The 17,453-nt window shown below is 34.8% G+C and overlaps 1 protein-coding gene across 1 annotated transcript in view; it reads left to right on the top strand.

Moving 5' to 3' along the window:
• Nucleotides 1–17,453, top strand: part of polr3b (polymerase (RNA) III (DNA directed) polypeptide B) — a 256,221-nt gene that overhangs the window by 154,361 nt on the left and 84,407 nt on the right. Inside the window, exons 17-20 of the mRNA XM_039761636.1 lie at nucleotides 6,755–6,829; nucleotides 7,403–7,501; nucleotides 10,653–10,780; nucleotides 16,841–17,050. Coding sequence (XP_039617570.1) covers nucleotides 6,755–6,829; nucleotides 7,403–7,501; nucleotides 10,653–10,780; nucleotides 16,841–17,050 — 512 coding nt within the window. The remainder of the gene's footprint in view (nucleotides 1–6,754; nucleotides 6,830–7,402; nucleotides 7,502–10,652; nucleotides 10,781–16,840; nucleotides 17,051–17,453) is intronic.

Below are 17,453 nucleotides of genomic sequence, written 5' to 3'. Positions count from 1 at the left end.
GTGTTTAATTCTTCCTTAAAAAAGTTGTGAAATAGCTTTTTTGATTGCTTTAGTCATTCAAAACAAAGTGCAAATAATTTAGTTACCATAGCCAGATGCTTTGTTAATACAGGTTGATTATTCCTAATCTGAAGTTTCAAAATATAAAATGCTTGAAAATCTGAAACTTTTTGAGCACTGACATAATGCCACCTGTATTGCCTCTAGTTTTTTTTTTTCTTTTTCTTGATGAATGGATGTGACCAACGTATGTACAAATTCTAAAAAGCTTTATTTAGACTGAGTGAATTTGGGAGTGATCTGGTCCCTCATGAAGTATCGAGCACCACAAAGCTACGACACACGATCGATGACCCAGAGTGCAGGGTATCTGCACCCATTGAAGTGCCACAAAGCTAGGATACATGATCTCCGACCGGGACTGGATCTCCCTGTGAAGCATCAAGTGCCACATAATATCATTACTCGATTGACTATCAGAGAATGTGGATTTTCCATGATGTACAGCAATGTGGAACAGATAGTTTGCGGTAGTTTTAATATGCTGCTTATGTAGAGAAAGGAAATATGTGCCTGGTTTAAAGTATTGATTTTCAGATTAATCGTTATTTCAAATAGTTTATTTAAACAATTCAGTATCGATTTTTAAAGTTTAAATGTTGAAAGATTAGAGCACTAGCAAATAGTGGCTGCCCTGCCAAAACCTCTCAAGGATAAAGGCATAAGCTTGAGCAAAAGATATTGAGCAAAAATGGGATTAGTGACAGAGTAGCAAAGCAATAAATATTTTTTCCAAGCAGATTTTTTAAAAAAATCTAACCAGGTTTGATAAAGGATTTTTGGATTTTCTACAGAACGATAAATCAAAAGTCCAACTTGGGTTATGTGTGTAGTGAAGTTAACACCACATTCCACAATAGGAACATAGCGATGAAAATGTTATTTAATTGGGGATGCTTTAACACATCAGCACCTTGACAACTTCCTATATTTGTAGAAACAATGAATTCTGCTTTGTAAGAGGTGATTCTGCAGAGTTACAGATCATCTGACTTAAAGCTATAATTGACCCCTTGCTGCAAGGCAGTGACATGAAACACACAAGCGGTTCTACAGCAGATTGGAAAAAAAGAAATAGACCTTTTAATTAGCCTAGCATGTGGCGGGTGTATATGAAAAAAGGAGTTCGTGTTTGAAATGTCCATATCATTAGGATGAAGCAGTTCTGCAAGGCAAAATAGCTCAGAATTCTGATTAATAATTATGGATGTTGGGCTGCGGTAATTGAGGTAAATTTTTAATAAACAGTTACTGGGAACAGAGGGATCAGGTTTTCTCAAAGATAATTTGGATTGCATAAATTGGTTAGAAAAATGTTTTATTAAGATTCCCATTTATCTGAAGTTTGATTCTGTTTGAAGATCTGATAGCATTCTCTTTAGAAAGTAAACCATAATAAAGTTTCCCCAGCATTCACTGCATTTACATTGTAGGACAAGTAAGGTAAGCCATTCTTTCACATTCTGAAGTTGTAAGTGCATCTTTTTTTAACCTGTTAACAAGGTGTCCTCCTTGTCTGTTACAAGAAACTTTTACATAACTGTTATTATTATGGAAGCCTATTCCCGGCCTTTAATAAAATATTGTGTTATTTTCCAAAGTATTTTGTTATTTGACAGTAATTATTGTGTTACTATGCAAAAGATATTGCCCGGTATGGTGAGCACCATCTTGCAGGAACTGAATAAAAGTTATAAGCATACATTTAGTCCTGCATATGCTGAGGGGTAAATTTAGTCAGCCCATTTTGATCCTGTAGTTATCATAGGACCTCTGGAAACAAGGCGAGAAGCAGCCTTCTGCTATCAGTAACATCGGGCATGTACATATAGAGAGAGGTTAAGAAACCTTCTATGTGCATACTAAACCTCTCTCTCCACACGTGTCCAATGTTACTAGCAGCAGCAGCAGGAAATATCTTTTAATACTGTGAATGTGTCCAGAATAGTTTGCCCTTCAAATACCATGAAATAAATAACGTCCACCCAAAAAAAAAAACTTCCCCAGGTTTTCAAGGTATGAACATGAGCCAAAGTTTCAAACTATCTATTGTAAGTAACTGGATTAAAACTAAATAAATACAGAATTTCAGGAATGCTCCAATCAGGTGTTTTAAGGCTGCTACCGATCACCAATTTCATGTTACTGGAAAGGCTGATTCCGATACAGATTTTTTTTTTCTTTATCCCTTCAAAAAACTTTTTAACACTAAATTCCTGCATAATCAGACACATAGAAGCCTTTTAAAGTCTTATATTAATCTATAGACCACAGGTGTTAACGTTCATGTTTTTATTACTAAAATGAAATTCTGTATGTTTATTGTTCAGTGACCATAAAGATACTAATATAAATAAAATGTCTTTAAAATACATACTTTAACTAATATAATGCAAAAATATTTATCCATAATACATATAGCATAAAAGAAAAGAAAATGCTTCTCATAATTACAACCTGTCCTATTGTTTAATTTACTCTTAAGTGTACCTAACAGAACGGCTTTCACTATTTCTCTATCTATCTATCTATCTATCTATCTATCTATCTATCTATCTATCTATCTATCTATCTATCTATCTATCTATCTATCTATCTTGTATATATACACAATCAATTAATTGATATAGGCAATTAAGCAGTACTTAAATGTAAATATACATGCACTAGGTTTTAATTGTTTTTAATCATTAATTGCACTACAACCTCTTTTTGCTGTTAAAATATACATTTATGTTTAAACAGTTATGTTTTTTTTTCTCTTCAGTGGACCAGCTAGACATTCATATATCTTGATGAGAAATTTATAATGTAAATATGGATTAGCATTTTAATTATGCAGTTATTTCCAAAACTCCGCATGACACTCACAAACTACTTCTAATACAGATCTGGGAAGACACAAAACTAAAATACTTAACACATTTTCAAGTAAAAGACTCATTGTGCTGTTAAGTTAACAAGTCTATTGTTTACTAGGCAGCAATTTCAATTATTTTTAATTTTTTCCAATTGAAAATGTAAGCTGCTATACTTAATACAAGCACCCTGTCCAATCTCAAACAGTATCCGTTTTAATTAATAGAACAAAGTAAAACGGTCTTAATTAATTAAAATAGCTTTTCTTTCTGTTTGTCTAATTGCACAGGATGACTTCAACAATTAATTTGTCTTAGTTTATTACTCCACTTTCTTTAACGTAAATGCTAATATTCCAATGTTCTCTTACTCTCTGGTAAAGCATGCTTTAAGCTGTTTACACTACAGGAAGTTCACTGCAAAAACAAAAAGCAAGCTGTCTCAACTACTGTAATACATTGAGTAAATGAATGCTGCAACTAAATTACCATAAAGCCTGAAAGGGTCTAAAACACTCGATTTTTAAAATTTTTTTTGTCATGTCATTTTCTAACCTGCTTAATCCAGACCAGGGCTTTTGGTTGGTGCTGGAGCCTATCCCAGCTAGCATAGGGTGCAAGGCAAGACCAAGCTCTGCTCTGGGCACCAGTGTGACAGTGATGGTCGGGTTCTGCACCCTCTTCTATATTGGGAGCCTCTTGAACCTGACACGGTTAGTACCGTAACCGAAATGAGCGTGGCAGATGAGGACAAAACACACCAAGCAATAGGATGGTGAAAAGCGCAAGACCTTTTATTAAAAAAATAAATAAATCTAAAATCCAAATAGTGTCCCAAAGTGCATAAAAAAGTGTTCATGTGGAGGTTAAAATGACCAAATAAATAGAAAAATCAGTTAAAAACAAGGCTAAAGCAATGCAGTGCAGGAAATTCACTTATCCTATTTATTTTATTTAGTGTTAAGATAAAATGTATATTTTTAGTGCTAGCATTTTGATTCATTTTTCATAATTGATTGTATTTTTTTTTTTTTGGTTTCCTGTGTAAAAGCTGAAGTAATTGGAATTAAAAATTGATTAGATGTTTATACCAGTTATACGAATTTAAGATTGTATTTGTGATATGAGTGTATAGTGTATTATAATACAAAGAATGTAGCTCAAAGTGCCTTTACAAGATGTCAAGAAATATTTACAAGCAAAGAAAAAGCAAATTAAAACAGAGTAATAATGAATATAGTATACACAAATCAGTAGTGCACACTTACATAAGGTACAGTATATATGTAATTAAGAGAAGTATAGTCCTTAAATATTGAATTCCTTTTTGTCTTTACGTGCGATTATGTACAGTAGATAGTGTGGAAATTGGTCATGTCAAAATTTATTTATATAGGACAGTACTGAAAATTATTTCTTGATACTCTCAGTGGTTCAGAAACATCAAAAATGCTATGATAATACACAGCACAGTTAAAAAAGGACAGTGCAGCAGACACAATGTACCTACTGTGATCTACAGGGGACAACACGGCCCTCCAAACATGAATACACAGACAAGTCCCGGGTGCAAAAAAGGGTTTTATTTCAGACAAATACCTCCAAAAAGCAATTATAAGTATTCTGTTCACTGCCCCACAGTGCTACTCCTCTGAGACAAGTGTTTCTTGTCTCCTCACCTGGCTCTGACTTACCTGGACAAGGCAATGCGTCCCTTTTTATTACACACCCTGAAGTACTTCTGGTGTCCCAAAACTAGGGCTTAGGAGCACTTCTGGGAATGTTTGAAGTCCCACAAAGTAGGGCTCACTAGTCCCTTCATTGCACCCTGGCGGAACCCCCGGGATCCAACAGGGCTGACGCAAAGAACTAAAGTTCCCATGATGCCCCGTGGGTAGCCCAGGGACACTGCCTCCTAATGTATGAGGAGAGGCAATGATCTGAATATGTTACCTTCCCTCTTCCTTCTGTGATACTGGTGTCCCGGCCAGGTAAGGATCCCTGATTAACTCTGGCTGGGATGCCGGTTCCAGGGTGTCATCCTTCACACTTCGCACAAAACAATAGCAATACATTAACAGTATAGAAAGAAGTCATACAGGCAATACAAATTATTAAGCACCAAAATGGTCTTTAAAATTGAAGCAGTAGTGCTGAGTAAATGCGAACATTAATTTTTATTTTAATTCTTTTCATTTTTATTACTATTTAATTTAATATTGTTTCTTTGTATCAGTATACTGCTGCTGGATTATGTGAATTTCCCCTTGGGATTAATAAAGTATCTATCTATCTATCTATCTATCTATCTATCTATCTATCTATCTATCTATCTATCTATCTATCTATCTATCTATCTATCTATCTGACGTGTATATTATCACATCTCCTTCTTAGCAGACAGTTATTTTTAGATAATATTACTGATAATTGTTTTTGTTTAGTGAACTAGCTGCTCTTGAAGTGAAGGTTAATGGGTGGGCAATAAACATCAATTCTGTTTGACTGATGTATTATCTATTCAGTGATTGACTTTTCATTAACTGTATGGATAAATTTTCAGTCCTGAATATTCTGGTGACAATGTGATTTTCTCTGTATTTCTTGTTAATGTGCCTGAAAACGAACTTGTAAAAGAATTAACATTCATAAGAGCTTAATAAAATAGTTGTTCAGCACTCTGAAACATGTTTTATAACCAGTAAATGTATGCAATTTTCTTTCTGCATTGTGTATAAAATAAATGTAAATAAATATATATTGGTGTGTGTGCAAATACCATTGGTTAAACTGAGCATGTAAATACATTTAACATTTCCAAATTTAATATTTGTTGTCTAATGACATGTTTGATTGAATTCATTTTTATAGTTAATTTAATTAATTAACTTTCTGAATTTAAAAATTGGTACTTTTTGTAGTTATGGCTGAATTTTAGCAGGAATAATAATGTTTAAAGTGATATTCTGAATTACCAATTAGTAGTTAAATTTCTAAATAAGCCATGTTGTGTGGTTTGTATAAAGGTTTCCATAGCAAGTTGCCAGGCCTTATTTTAATTTAGCCTTTATGGTGCATTGTTCAGGTATACTATTTTAAGTGGTTAAGAGGTGCTCATTAGCCCATTTAACAATTAGCTAGATTTTCTCTACTCAGAAGAGGCGAGTATGTCATGTTTGTTTTCTCCACACTCTTAGGGTTATTTCTTTAAACAGTGCTGGCTCTTGACGTTTGCATCCTGCATACCATTCTTTGTATCCTTGTTTCCTCCTGGGGATAGTAGGTGGGGCCTGCTGGGATACAGGATCCTAATGGCAGATACATGTCACCATGATAATAGGACAAGTATCCCTTAGAGTTTCCTATTTTTTGAACATCTCAGAAATCAGATTAATGAGTTTTAAAAACAAATGTTTTTTTGGCTTTTCCTTTTTTAATTTACTGAACACATCTATAAATTGTTAAAAATCTTTTTAAAGAGGCCCTTTTTAAGCAGGGTAAAAATGACAATGCATTTGGTAAATTTAATTTTCTGTCTAAAATCTACAGCTATTATATTTGTAGTATATTTTATTAATTTTAAGTTTTGCCTGTTTTTTTTTCTACCTTTTGCATCTAGAGTTAAGACAGTATTTTCAGCTAATACTGTAATACGTTTTCATCTGTATTTGACAAATATAACCCTTGTCATTTAATCTCATGTGTTAGCAATATGGGTTTGCAGACAAGATGTTTGCTGTATGTACCTGATAGTGCATTAACATTTCTTCAGAACAAAAACAGATACATTTCTAAGTAAAAGAAATTATGTTCAACTAGCCTATTTTGTCTTTCAGGCCTTATATAATTGTGAAGAATGGGAAAATTGCAGTGACAAACAAGCACATAGAACAGCTTGCTCAAGGATACAGGTAATATTAAAATATATTTCCTCCTTGGAAAAACGGACACAGCAAATAATTACAGAGGTATTAGGTTCTGGTATGTGCTTTGGGGTATTTTTCACACCGTCTTGAAAAATACAGGATCCTTTTAATATTTTATTCACTTGTCCATGAAATGGACAGCAAGACCCTACGGGTCCCATATTGAAATCTCCTGCCAGTTTTGTTTATCCAAAGTATAAGTTTCAAGTGAACACTAATATTAGTTTAATGCAAGATTTGTAATTAAAAAAATGCCAGGTAGAGAAACAAAAACATACTAAAGACACACCTCCATGTGTAACTGCCACCTGTAACCATGAAACGGATGCTGTCAGAAAAAATAAGTGATACTAATCTATTTACAAGCATTAGCATTACTTTTGTTGGTAACAATAAGCCTCCACAGTGCTAGACAAATCTGTAACTAAAATAAACATTACTATCCTGTGATACCTGTAAAGTTTTTATACGACATTTCAGGATGACAAGAAAATGAGTTACTGTGTTTACAATCTTTGCAGAATTTTAAAACATTTAAAAAACGTTTTTTTCTTTCAGAAATTTTGAAGATTTTCTTCATGAGAGCCTAGTGGAATATCTTGATGTCAATGAAGAAAATGACTGTAGCATTGCACTCTATGAACACATGATAACTAAGTATGGCATTTATTGTAGTGGAAACAATTTTCAGATTTTTAACATTTCTAATTTTTTTCCTATACTATAATTTTAAATTTAGGTAATATATAGGTAATTTTTTTCTTTAACTCACAACCTTTCTTCACTTGTGTGCTTTCTAATAAAGACATCAAGCACAGAGTTCTAGAAAGAATCCCATTTGCTGGTCTACATACATTGTATTAAGAAGCTCTGTTATATGTTTATTTTAACTGTTGAGATTATTTGGTAACAACACTTACCAGTATATTGGTGGCATAGGCAGGATTATGTTTATACAGTAGATGAGGCTAGAAGAAAACAGTTGGGCTAATAAGCTAATTGTTAGAGGAAAACATAGAATTAATTTCGGAAGACCATGATAATTGTTTAGCATTTAATCTTCTTTATGAGTTCCACTTTCTGATTGGTTATTTTGAACAAAATATTTTGATTATCTCTAGTCTAGAGAGTAGTGTTTTTATCCCACTCTGTTGTACCACTTCTTCCCGCATTCTGAAGGGTTCATCCTGCTGACATGAGCCCAGTCATGACTACAGTACCAAAATTGTGTCCTCTACCCCAAAGTATTAAGTTGGAAGTGTCACTTAGGTGATGTGTAAATTCAAGAAAACTGCTGATTGAAAATGTGTTTATTTATTCAAGTGTCCTGAAAAAAATGTCTAAACACTTTCAGTATTGTATGCAACACATGATTTAACTTATTTTAATGAGCTTGAAATTAATTTTGGTAGTTTTGTTTTCCAGCATTGGCCATACCATTTTAACTGCCTCTACCAACATGAAGTTTCTTATTTTCTGGCATAACAGGAGCATACACCAAAACATCAAGCATTAGTCTAAATTATTCACATTTATATTTCCAGATTTTTTTTTTAGTCTTACATTTTATTCCACAGGTACTGACTCCTGCATGCACCACTAAAAATATGTTTGGATCAGTGGAATGAAAATAAATGAAAGTTACTCTTTAAAATAATAAATTTACACAGTTCTTGTTTTTGAAGCAGTCACCACACTTAGTGGTGAAATCTTTTAATATCAGTATTATTTGTGAAGTGTCCACAACATTTTCTAATTTGATTTTATTTAAACCACTAATTCTGTTAAGAGCAACTAAAACTGCTTGTGCTGCAAGAATTGTAACAGATTATTTTTAATATAAAAAGTTATGCTTAATTCAATTACATATTCCATTTTTAAATCAATGATTTTTAGATTTTGAAAAAATACTTTTATAGGAATTCAAAAGTTCCCTTTTGCTGTTTTCCTGGCAAAGTTATCAGTTTAGCTCAGACCTTTTACCAGTTGAAGCCAAACTTAAAACCTCAGGTTCATAAACAATAGTCAAAGTCAACAAAAAAGTATTAACAAAATGAAGTATTAAAACTAACCATTGTTTACACTACTGCTTTAATTTGTATTTTTCTCATGAAGTTTTCCACTATTTGTTTTTAATGTTATTTGCTATATTAATGAGTGGGTACAAGCTCTGAATGCATAATCTAATGTGTAAAGTTGAATGTGTGTTCTGTATGCAAATACACACCATAAAACCTGTCTCTGCAAAATATTACGTAGATTGCCCTTTAATAATGTGGAAGACCATAGGCTATGTTTCATTCTGGATTTTTTTCCCTTGATTAAGTGACCACAGCTGAGCTTTATTCAATCCTGGGCAGCACAGTGTACCCTTTATTGTTTATTCTAATTAAAAACTTTTTAAAGTTATTAGTATTAAATTATTTAATTGTTGTTAATGACATATTTTATTTTTCTTCCACTTAAACAATATTCTGTATTATAATCTTCAAGTGTATAAGTATATTGTTAAATTTAAATACTAAGTATTTTAAAATATTTCACAAGAAATCTTGTAAGACTTAGTTTTTTGATTTGTTAACCATGTTGAATTAAAAGTATAAATACTGATTAAATTGCTTAGAGATCTTTATATAGACAATGTCTTTGAATCCTATGAACAATTACATTCCAAATTTAACTTTCCAGCTGCACATTTCTTTCACTATCTTCAAATTAGGAACTTTGTTAAACAGAACCTGCCCGATTTTCCTCATCTTGTACCCTCCTCCATGCTGGGAAAAATATAGCTGAATTTCAAGTACTTAAGACACCATCTTTGCAATATATAAAATTATTCTGCAGTCCTTCCCTTTTAAAGATCCAAGAGGACAATGGGAAAAAGATCTCTTAATCAATATTTCAGAAAAGAAGTGAAAAATAGCAATGCAGAGACTTCACTCGAGCTCCATATGCACAAAGCATACAATTATTCAACTCAAAATTATATATTGAGCACATCTGTGTCGCCTAAAACTCTCCAAAATGTTTCCAGGGCAAGATCCAACCCGTGAACGCTGCAATCAAGTCCCAGCCTCACTGGGTCACATGTTTTGGGCCTGCACCAAATTAACATCATTTTGGACCAAATTTTTAAGTGCCTTTCAGACAGCCTTGGTGTCACAATCCCTCCTAACCCATTAACAGCTGTGTTTGATGTTCTTCCAGATGGGTTTAAAGTGGAGAAGGACAAACAAACTGTGATTGCATTCACTACACTTTTGGCACGCAGACTTATTTTGCTAAACTGGAAGAATCCTAACTCTCCTCTTTTAAGTCAGTGGGAAACCGATGTTTTATACTATTTGAAATTGGAAAAAGTCAAATATTCAGTTAGAGGATCTGTACAGAATTTTTTCAAAACCTGGCAGGATGTAATCAATAATATTTTAGAATAAGCTCTTAATGCACCGAGGAAGCAATTATCTCCACATTTCTTTTTCTTCTCTATTCATCTCTATTGCCCTATTAAACTCATCAATTTAGGTATGTTTACAAGCCTTAAGTTTTACTCCGTTGGCCATGCTCTCTCTCTCTCAGGGGTGGGGGGCGACTTGTTTTCAATCCTATTTTTTGTAAAAATTTATCTATTTGTATGGAATGATTACAATAAAATAAAAAAAAAATAAAAGTATAAATACCGTATTTCTACTTTCACATATGGTTGTTTCAATTTTAGATTGAATCATTACATTTTCTGGATTAGCACAAAGTTACATTTTCAAGTATATTATTCTAAATTCACATTTTCCTCCTATTTAATTCACAGAGAAACTACACACCTGGAAATTGAGCCTTTCACACTGCTTGGTGTTTGTGCTGGACTCATTCCCTATCCGCACCATAACCAGTCCCCAAGAAACACGTACCAGTGTGCTATGGGGAAACAGGCAATGGGTAAGAATCACTTAAATAACATTATTTCATCCCATGAGGAACACAAACATTTTTATGTTTATTAAAAAATTGTTTTAACTTTTGTTGCCTTTTTATAATTTGCATAAATACCTTGTTTTTGTAATAATAAAATTACATTTTCTAATTTCATCCTATTAAGTAAGTCTTACCATGTGTTTTTACTTGCTTCATTTTCCATTTTATATTTCTCTAAAGATCTCTTTTTAAGCATTGCTACACATCCAACTTGATTATTTATCAGTTAATCACAGCATTATATACAGTGCATCCGGAAAGTATTCACAGCGCATCACTTTTTCCACATTTTGTTATATTACAGCCTTATTCCAAAGTGGATTAAATTCATTCTTTTCCTCAGAATTCTACACACAACACCACATAATGACAATGTGAAAAAGGTTTACTTGAGGTTTTTGCAAATTTATTAAAAATAAAAAAACTGAGAAATCACATGCACCTTTGGCAGCAATTACAACCTTAAGTCTTTTTGAATATGATGCCACAAGCTTGGCACACCTATCCTTGGCCAGTTTTGCCCATTCCTCTTTGCAGCACCTCTCAAGCTCCATCAGGTTGGATGGGAAGCGTCGGTGCACAGCCATTTTCAGATCTCTCCAGAGATGTTCAATCAGATTCAAGTCTGGGCTCTGGCTGGGCCACTCAAGGACATTCACAGAGTTGTCCTGAAGCCACTCCTTTGATATCTTGGCTGTGTGCTTAGGGTCGTTGTCCTGCTGAAAGATGAACCGTCGCCCCAGTCCGAGGTCAAGAGCGCTCTGGAGCAGGTTTTCATCCAGGTTGTCTCTGTACATTGCTGAAGTCATCTTTCCCTTTATCCTGACTAGTCTCCCAGTTCCTGCCGCTGATAAACATCCCTACAGCATGATGCTGCCACCACCATGCTTCACTGTAGGGATGGTATTGGCCTGGTGATGAGCGGTGCCTGGTTTCCTCCAAACGTGACGCCTGGCATTCACACCTAAGAGTTCAATCTTTGTCTCATCAGACCAGAGAATTTTATTTCTCATGGTCTGAGAGTCCTGCAAGTGCCTTTTGGCAAACTCCAAGCAGGCTGCCGTGTGCCTTTTACTAAGGAGTGGCTTCCGTCTGGCCACTCTACCATACAGGCCTGATTGGTGGATTGCTGCAGAGATGGTTGTCCTTCTGGAAGGTTCTCCTCTCTCCACAGAGGACCTCTGGAGCTCTGACAGAGTGACCATCGGGTTCTTGGTCACCTCCCTGACTAAGGCCCTTCTCCCCTGATCGCTCAGCTTAGATGTCCGGCCAGCTCTAGGAAGAGTCCTGATGGTTTTGAACTTCTTTCACTTACGGATGATGGAGGCCACTGTGCTCATTGGGACCTTCAAAGCAGCAGAAATTTTTCTGTAACTTTCCCCAGATTTGTGTCTCGAGACAATTCTGTCTCAGAGGTCTACAGACAATTCCTTTGACTTCATGCTTGGTTTGTGCTCTGACATGAACTGTCAACTGTGGGACCTTATATAAACAGGTGTGTGCCTTTCCAAATCATGTCCAATCAACTGAATTTACCACAGGTGGACTTCAATTAAGCTGCAGAAACATCTCAAGGATGATCAGGGGAAGCAGGATGCACCTGAGCTCAATTTTGAGCTTCATGGCAAAGGCTGTGAATACTTATGTACATGTGCTTTCTCAATTTTTTTATTTTTAATAAATTTGCAAAAATCTCAAGTAAACTTTTTTCACGTTGTCATTATGGGTTGTTGTGCATAGAATTCTGAGGAAAAAAATGAATTTAATCCATTTCGGAATAAGGCTGTAACATTAAATGTGGAAAAAGTGATGTGTTATGAATACTTTCCGGATGCACTGTAGTACTGTACTAGCAATGGTTTTTGAAGCATTTAGGGAAATACCAATGGACTGAGTATGCAATTCATACAGAGAATTAGTAAAAGTAAAGATTTAAGAGGTTTCAGTGCTGCAAAATTACTAGGCATCCAGCATACCTCATGAGCATATCAAAAAACAGCAGTCCCACTGGGGTTTTCACGCATGGCTTTGTATTTGTGTATTGAGAATGATCCATTACATGAACATTTTTTAAAGTAATGGTTGTCCTGTGGCTGGAAATAAACCACTGATTAAAGGTGCAAACAGATTCTGACAAGGCTTGCACATAGTAGCAGACAGTCATTTAGCAGCTGTGTGTAACAGCTATTGAAATTATTATTTACACTATTTACAAGTCCAAATACGTGCACCACAAACCCCAGTGCCTCTTGCACTGTTCCCCCAATGTCCAGGCCTCACAGTCTTTGTGCCTTCCTGGCCGCCTCCAGTCCTCTCTCTCCCGCTCCGTCTCTCTTACACCCGACTTCCGCTTTCGACTGAAGGGAGGCGGCCCCTTAAATAGGAACCCGGATGGGCTCCAGCTACTTCCCGGTATTCCTCCGTAGACACGCGCCAGTGTGGCGGAAGTGCCGGCTGCGCACCCGGAAGCCGTCCGGGTGTCCCCTGTCGTCTTCCCCCCAGCACTTCCTGGTGTGGCGGAAGTGCTGCGCTCCAGGGATATTCAGGCACCGGGGCGCCGTCTGGCGGTGGCCACGGGTCCCTACAGGGCTGGGCTTTCAAGCCCTTTACCCGAAGCCCCCAACACAACCAGGGCGGACGTCCCCTCACGGTCTGGAGGAGGCACAAGCCACAATTTATATATCTATGATGAACAGACGTGCAAAGTCATTATTAAAAACCATATTTGTGGCATCAATAAAAACAATGGCTTTGGATGAAGAATTAAAAAGTATTCCATTAAAAGCATGAGAGCAGCAAAAAGCAGTCAGTCACCTGCAAAGAGGTCATTAAAGTCGGTGTGTTAAAATGAGAATAAAACAAAGTATCCTCTAGTCCACTTTAGAAGCATAAATCCCAGAACGTCACATGAAGTTTGGGTCAGACAGTTCGGCAACTTGCACATGGCCACTGTTGCCTTAGCCCCACACACAGCAGCAGCTGATCTCAGCTTTCTACACTTCTTCTCCTTTTCTTTCCATTTGCAAGCCTCCTTCTACATTCACTTCCTCTTGAAAGTTGCTCAACAGATCTGGACCGTTACTGTCTCATCCTTTTTAAAGCAAACTCCATCCTGTTTCGGCTCTCATCTCTTTCTTGAGCTTGTTCTTTGTTGCTTTCTTTCTTCCTTTCTTTTTTCTTCTTTTTTTCTCCCCTTACTTAGCCCCTTTCCTCTTTTTATATCTGCCACCAACCCCAGCTGATGCCATGCACTCACCACACACAACGCCAATTACTTCATTGAGACGAGTGCAAATGCATGCTGGTGCTTATTAACCAGTGGAAAAAGTAAAATGCTAAAAGCAAAAGTAAATTAAATCCACATAAACATCCCGTAAAACATGCCTCACCATATATATGGAACAATTTGAACACATTCTCTGATAGGTGGTCTAGAGTAAGAATGCATCCTCACTGGTTACATGAAGAATGGAGTACATATGTGTATACTGGATGTTTTACCATAAAATTAATCTAAATTATGATTTTATTTCAACTTTCAGTAAAGTAGTTACTTGGTGTGTGATACCTGAGGACTCTTTAAGCAGTTCAGACAGGATTACTTGCTCTTTTTTGTTCCATCTTCATCAATCCAGCACTCCCTGAATAGGCAATTTGATGAAGATTCAGTATCGTCCGCCTTTGCCATTAAACTTAAAAGGTCAGGCTTATAGGCTTATGAATGGTGAGAAGAAAATCGGCCACTGCTTCTGTATGCTTTATGGGGTACCAAGGCATTGAAGTTTCACAGGATACATTATTAGCCTGCTTTGCTATTATTGCTGAAATGGATATAGGACTAGAGACCACATGGCTCACTATGTATACAAGTAGAGAAGCTATTGTTTTGCATCTTCCCATTCCTAGAATAGTAACAAAAGATCAAAATGTCACTAAATACAGTAATGATTTTAATTTAAAATAAAATGTAAAGGGGAGGGTCACAGAAGACAGAACTCAACATCAAAGTGATAGTGCTGGACAAGAAATCCCATTTCCTTAATTGGGCATTTATTGTACAGAGTTTAACATCCAATATTTTATTGTTGTTAACATTACTTTTAAGAATAATTTTGCCCTGAATTTAAATACATAAATTTGTAAATACTATAATTGTTATATTGTGTCCATGATATTTGTTTAGTTTTTGAATTTCCATTTTAAGTCATTGTCGTTGGTTTAACTGTGTTCTGGCCAAATGTGTTTTAGAACCTCTGCAAAACCTTTTCATTTAGCAGTTTGCAAAGGTTTTTTGTATCATACATGAAATATAAACACCAAAATAAAGTATAATTGAATATTGTTTTTTTAAAAAGCATGATTTTTTTCAGATTAAAACACTATTCAGTTTACAGAGTAGTTTTTGACAAAATAATTGCTTTTAAAAAAAACAGATTTGAACACAATTCAAGGATGCCTGTTTAAAATGTAAATCTGTATATGTGACTTATGTTAAATCACTTATTATTATTCTAAAGTACTGTATGCATTAAAGTGTAGTTTTCAATATACTTGAATTTATGATCACTACAGTGCATTTAAATATTAGCCTTAGTATTTGCATCTTTATCTGAATCAAGGCCACCCACATTGTAAAATAAATACTTGATTATGTTTATTTCTCTTTTTTCCTTTCAGAATTTGGCAAACACAGGTTATTGTCCTGTTGAGACAAAACACATAATATGCCATTAATAAAGCTATGAAGTTGTACTAGAATGTCTGCCTATTGCTTTACTCTATCTATATGAATACTAAATATGTAAGGACCTTTATAATAATAGGCTGGACAGAGCACTAGAATTATAATGCTCTTTTTCCACACCAAGTCTGTAAAGCAGTGTTTACCATATTCATAGTGCTAAGTTTGTTGCCACACACACAGAGCAAAAGCAGGATCAGTGTCTACAGACTAAGCATCAGTCCAATAAATGTGCTAGGGTCTTTTGTAGTTTTGTGTGCAAAGGCCTTTTTGTGTTTCTTTTTTGAGTGTCATTAGCAATTCATTGTCTGTTCTTTCAGAGGTCAGTGTATTCAGCTGTTTAGACTCTGAGGTTGCACAGCAAGTTCCTTGGAAACGAAAGTCTGCAACGTCATTCTTGACATTAACAAGAGGGTGTCATCCTTACTCCACCAAATTTGAGACATGTTTTGGCTTTTTGTTTCCTTATTATGTAGTTCAAACTATGTAATTCATACCCTATAGTAGGAGTGTTATATTGAAATGCAAAAAATTCTGTTTTTTTTTTTGTACATCATTCACTAATTGTATAGGCTCTACTTCTGTTTTGAATTCAATCTTGTCACCTTATTTTCTAGTTTACTCCATGACAGTTAAATATGTTTGTTTTACATTATTACTTATTACAAATATATGCATCATCAAAATGAATTATTACAAAAAAGTTCATATCTGAAATATTTTATTTTTCAAGAGAAAATTAGAATCGCAACATAAATTGAGGGAGTTGTTACCAACACAGTGAAGGCATTTAGCAGTTTCTTTGGTAACTATTTGCAGTTGTTGACTTCAAGTGCTACCTCAAAAATACTGTTGTTCTGACTAGAAACCTCTGAACATCCCAAAAGATTAGCCTAGTACTTGTAAACAATAACTCATTTGGTAATGGTGTTGATGGTTTTTGCCTTAATGTGTATTATCCATTTAATACATTTACTGTGCATTTTCATGACAAATTTAATTTAGTAAACATCATTAAAAAAAATTTTATTATAGGCTGTTTGTAGATATATTTAAGTTTTCTTACCAAAGGATGACTTCCATGTTTCTGCAAAGTTAAATGTTTTAAATGTGTAGCATTAATTCACTTATGGAGAACTTTAGGTTTGGTTTTAATATCTAAAGCTATAATATTTTGCACAAGCATTATGTTAATATATTATTGTACCAAGAGTATATTGTAAAAGCATTTTTAATTTTCCTTCATTGTATTCATTTTTAATGTTTTTCTTTTTGTGTTTTAGGCACAATTGGCTATAATCAAAGAAATCGAATCGACACTCTCATGTACTTATTAGCTTATCCCCAGAAACCAATGGTTAAAACAAAAACAATTGAACTAATTGATTTTGAGAAGCTACCAGCAGGTCAAAATGCTACTGTTGCAGTAATGAGCTATAGTGGCTATGATATTGAAGATGCCCTTGTTTTAAATAAGGCCTCCTTAGATAGGGGTAAGTAAAAACACAACTAATCTACATTATATAATAACTCTATATGTTGTATACATGAATTTAATTATCTCCAGTTTTTCATCTTTTATTATTGTGTCCCTGTGTGGGTCCTTGCTTTTTTTTCCCCTGCCTGTGGACTTGGTAAAACAAGTTTTTAACCATTTGAGGTAAAGAAGGGTTTCCGTTAGTTTTAGAGATAATTTTAACTGCAGCCACAACATCATTAACATAATCTGTGACAAGCTTAAGCAACAAGTTACAAATTAAATGCCCTGAAGTTCCTACCATTCTTACCCCTTGTTTCCTTACAGATAATGAATATGACTGTTTATTTATAGCATTGTATTATTTTTTTAAGGCTGATGGATCTGAAATGATTGTATTGTATTTGTAACTTTTTATA

This window comes from Polypterus senegalus, chromosome 8, assembly GCF_016835505.1.
Source record: "Polypterus senegalus isolate Bchr_013 chromosome 8, ASM1683550v1, whole genome shotgun sequence".
Taxonomy (NCBI): Eukaryota; Metazoa; Chordata; class Cladistia; order Polypteriformes; family Polypteridae; genus Polypterus; species Polypterus senegalus.
Note: the sequence above shows the minus strand (reverse complement) of the source record. Positions and strands in the feature narration are given on the sequence as shown.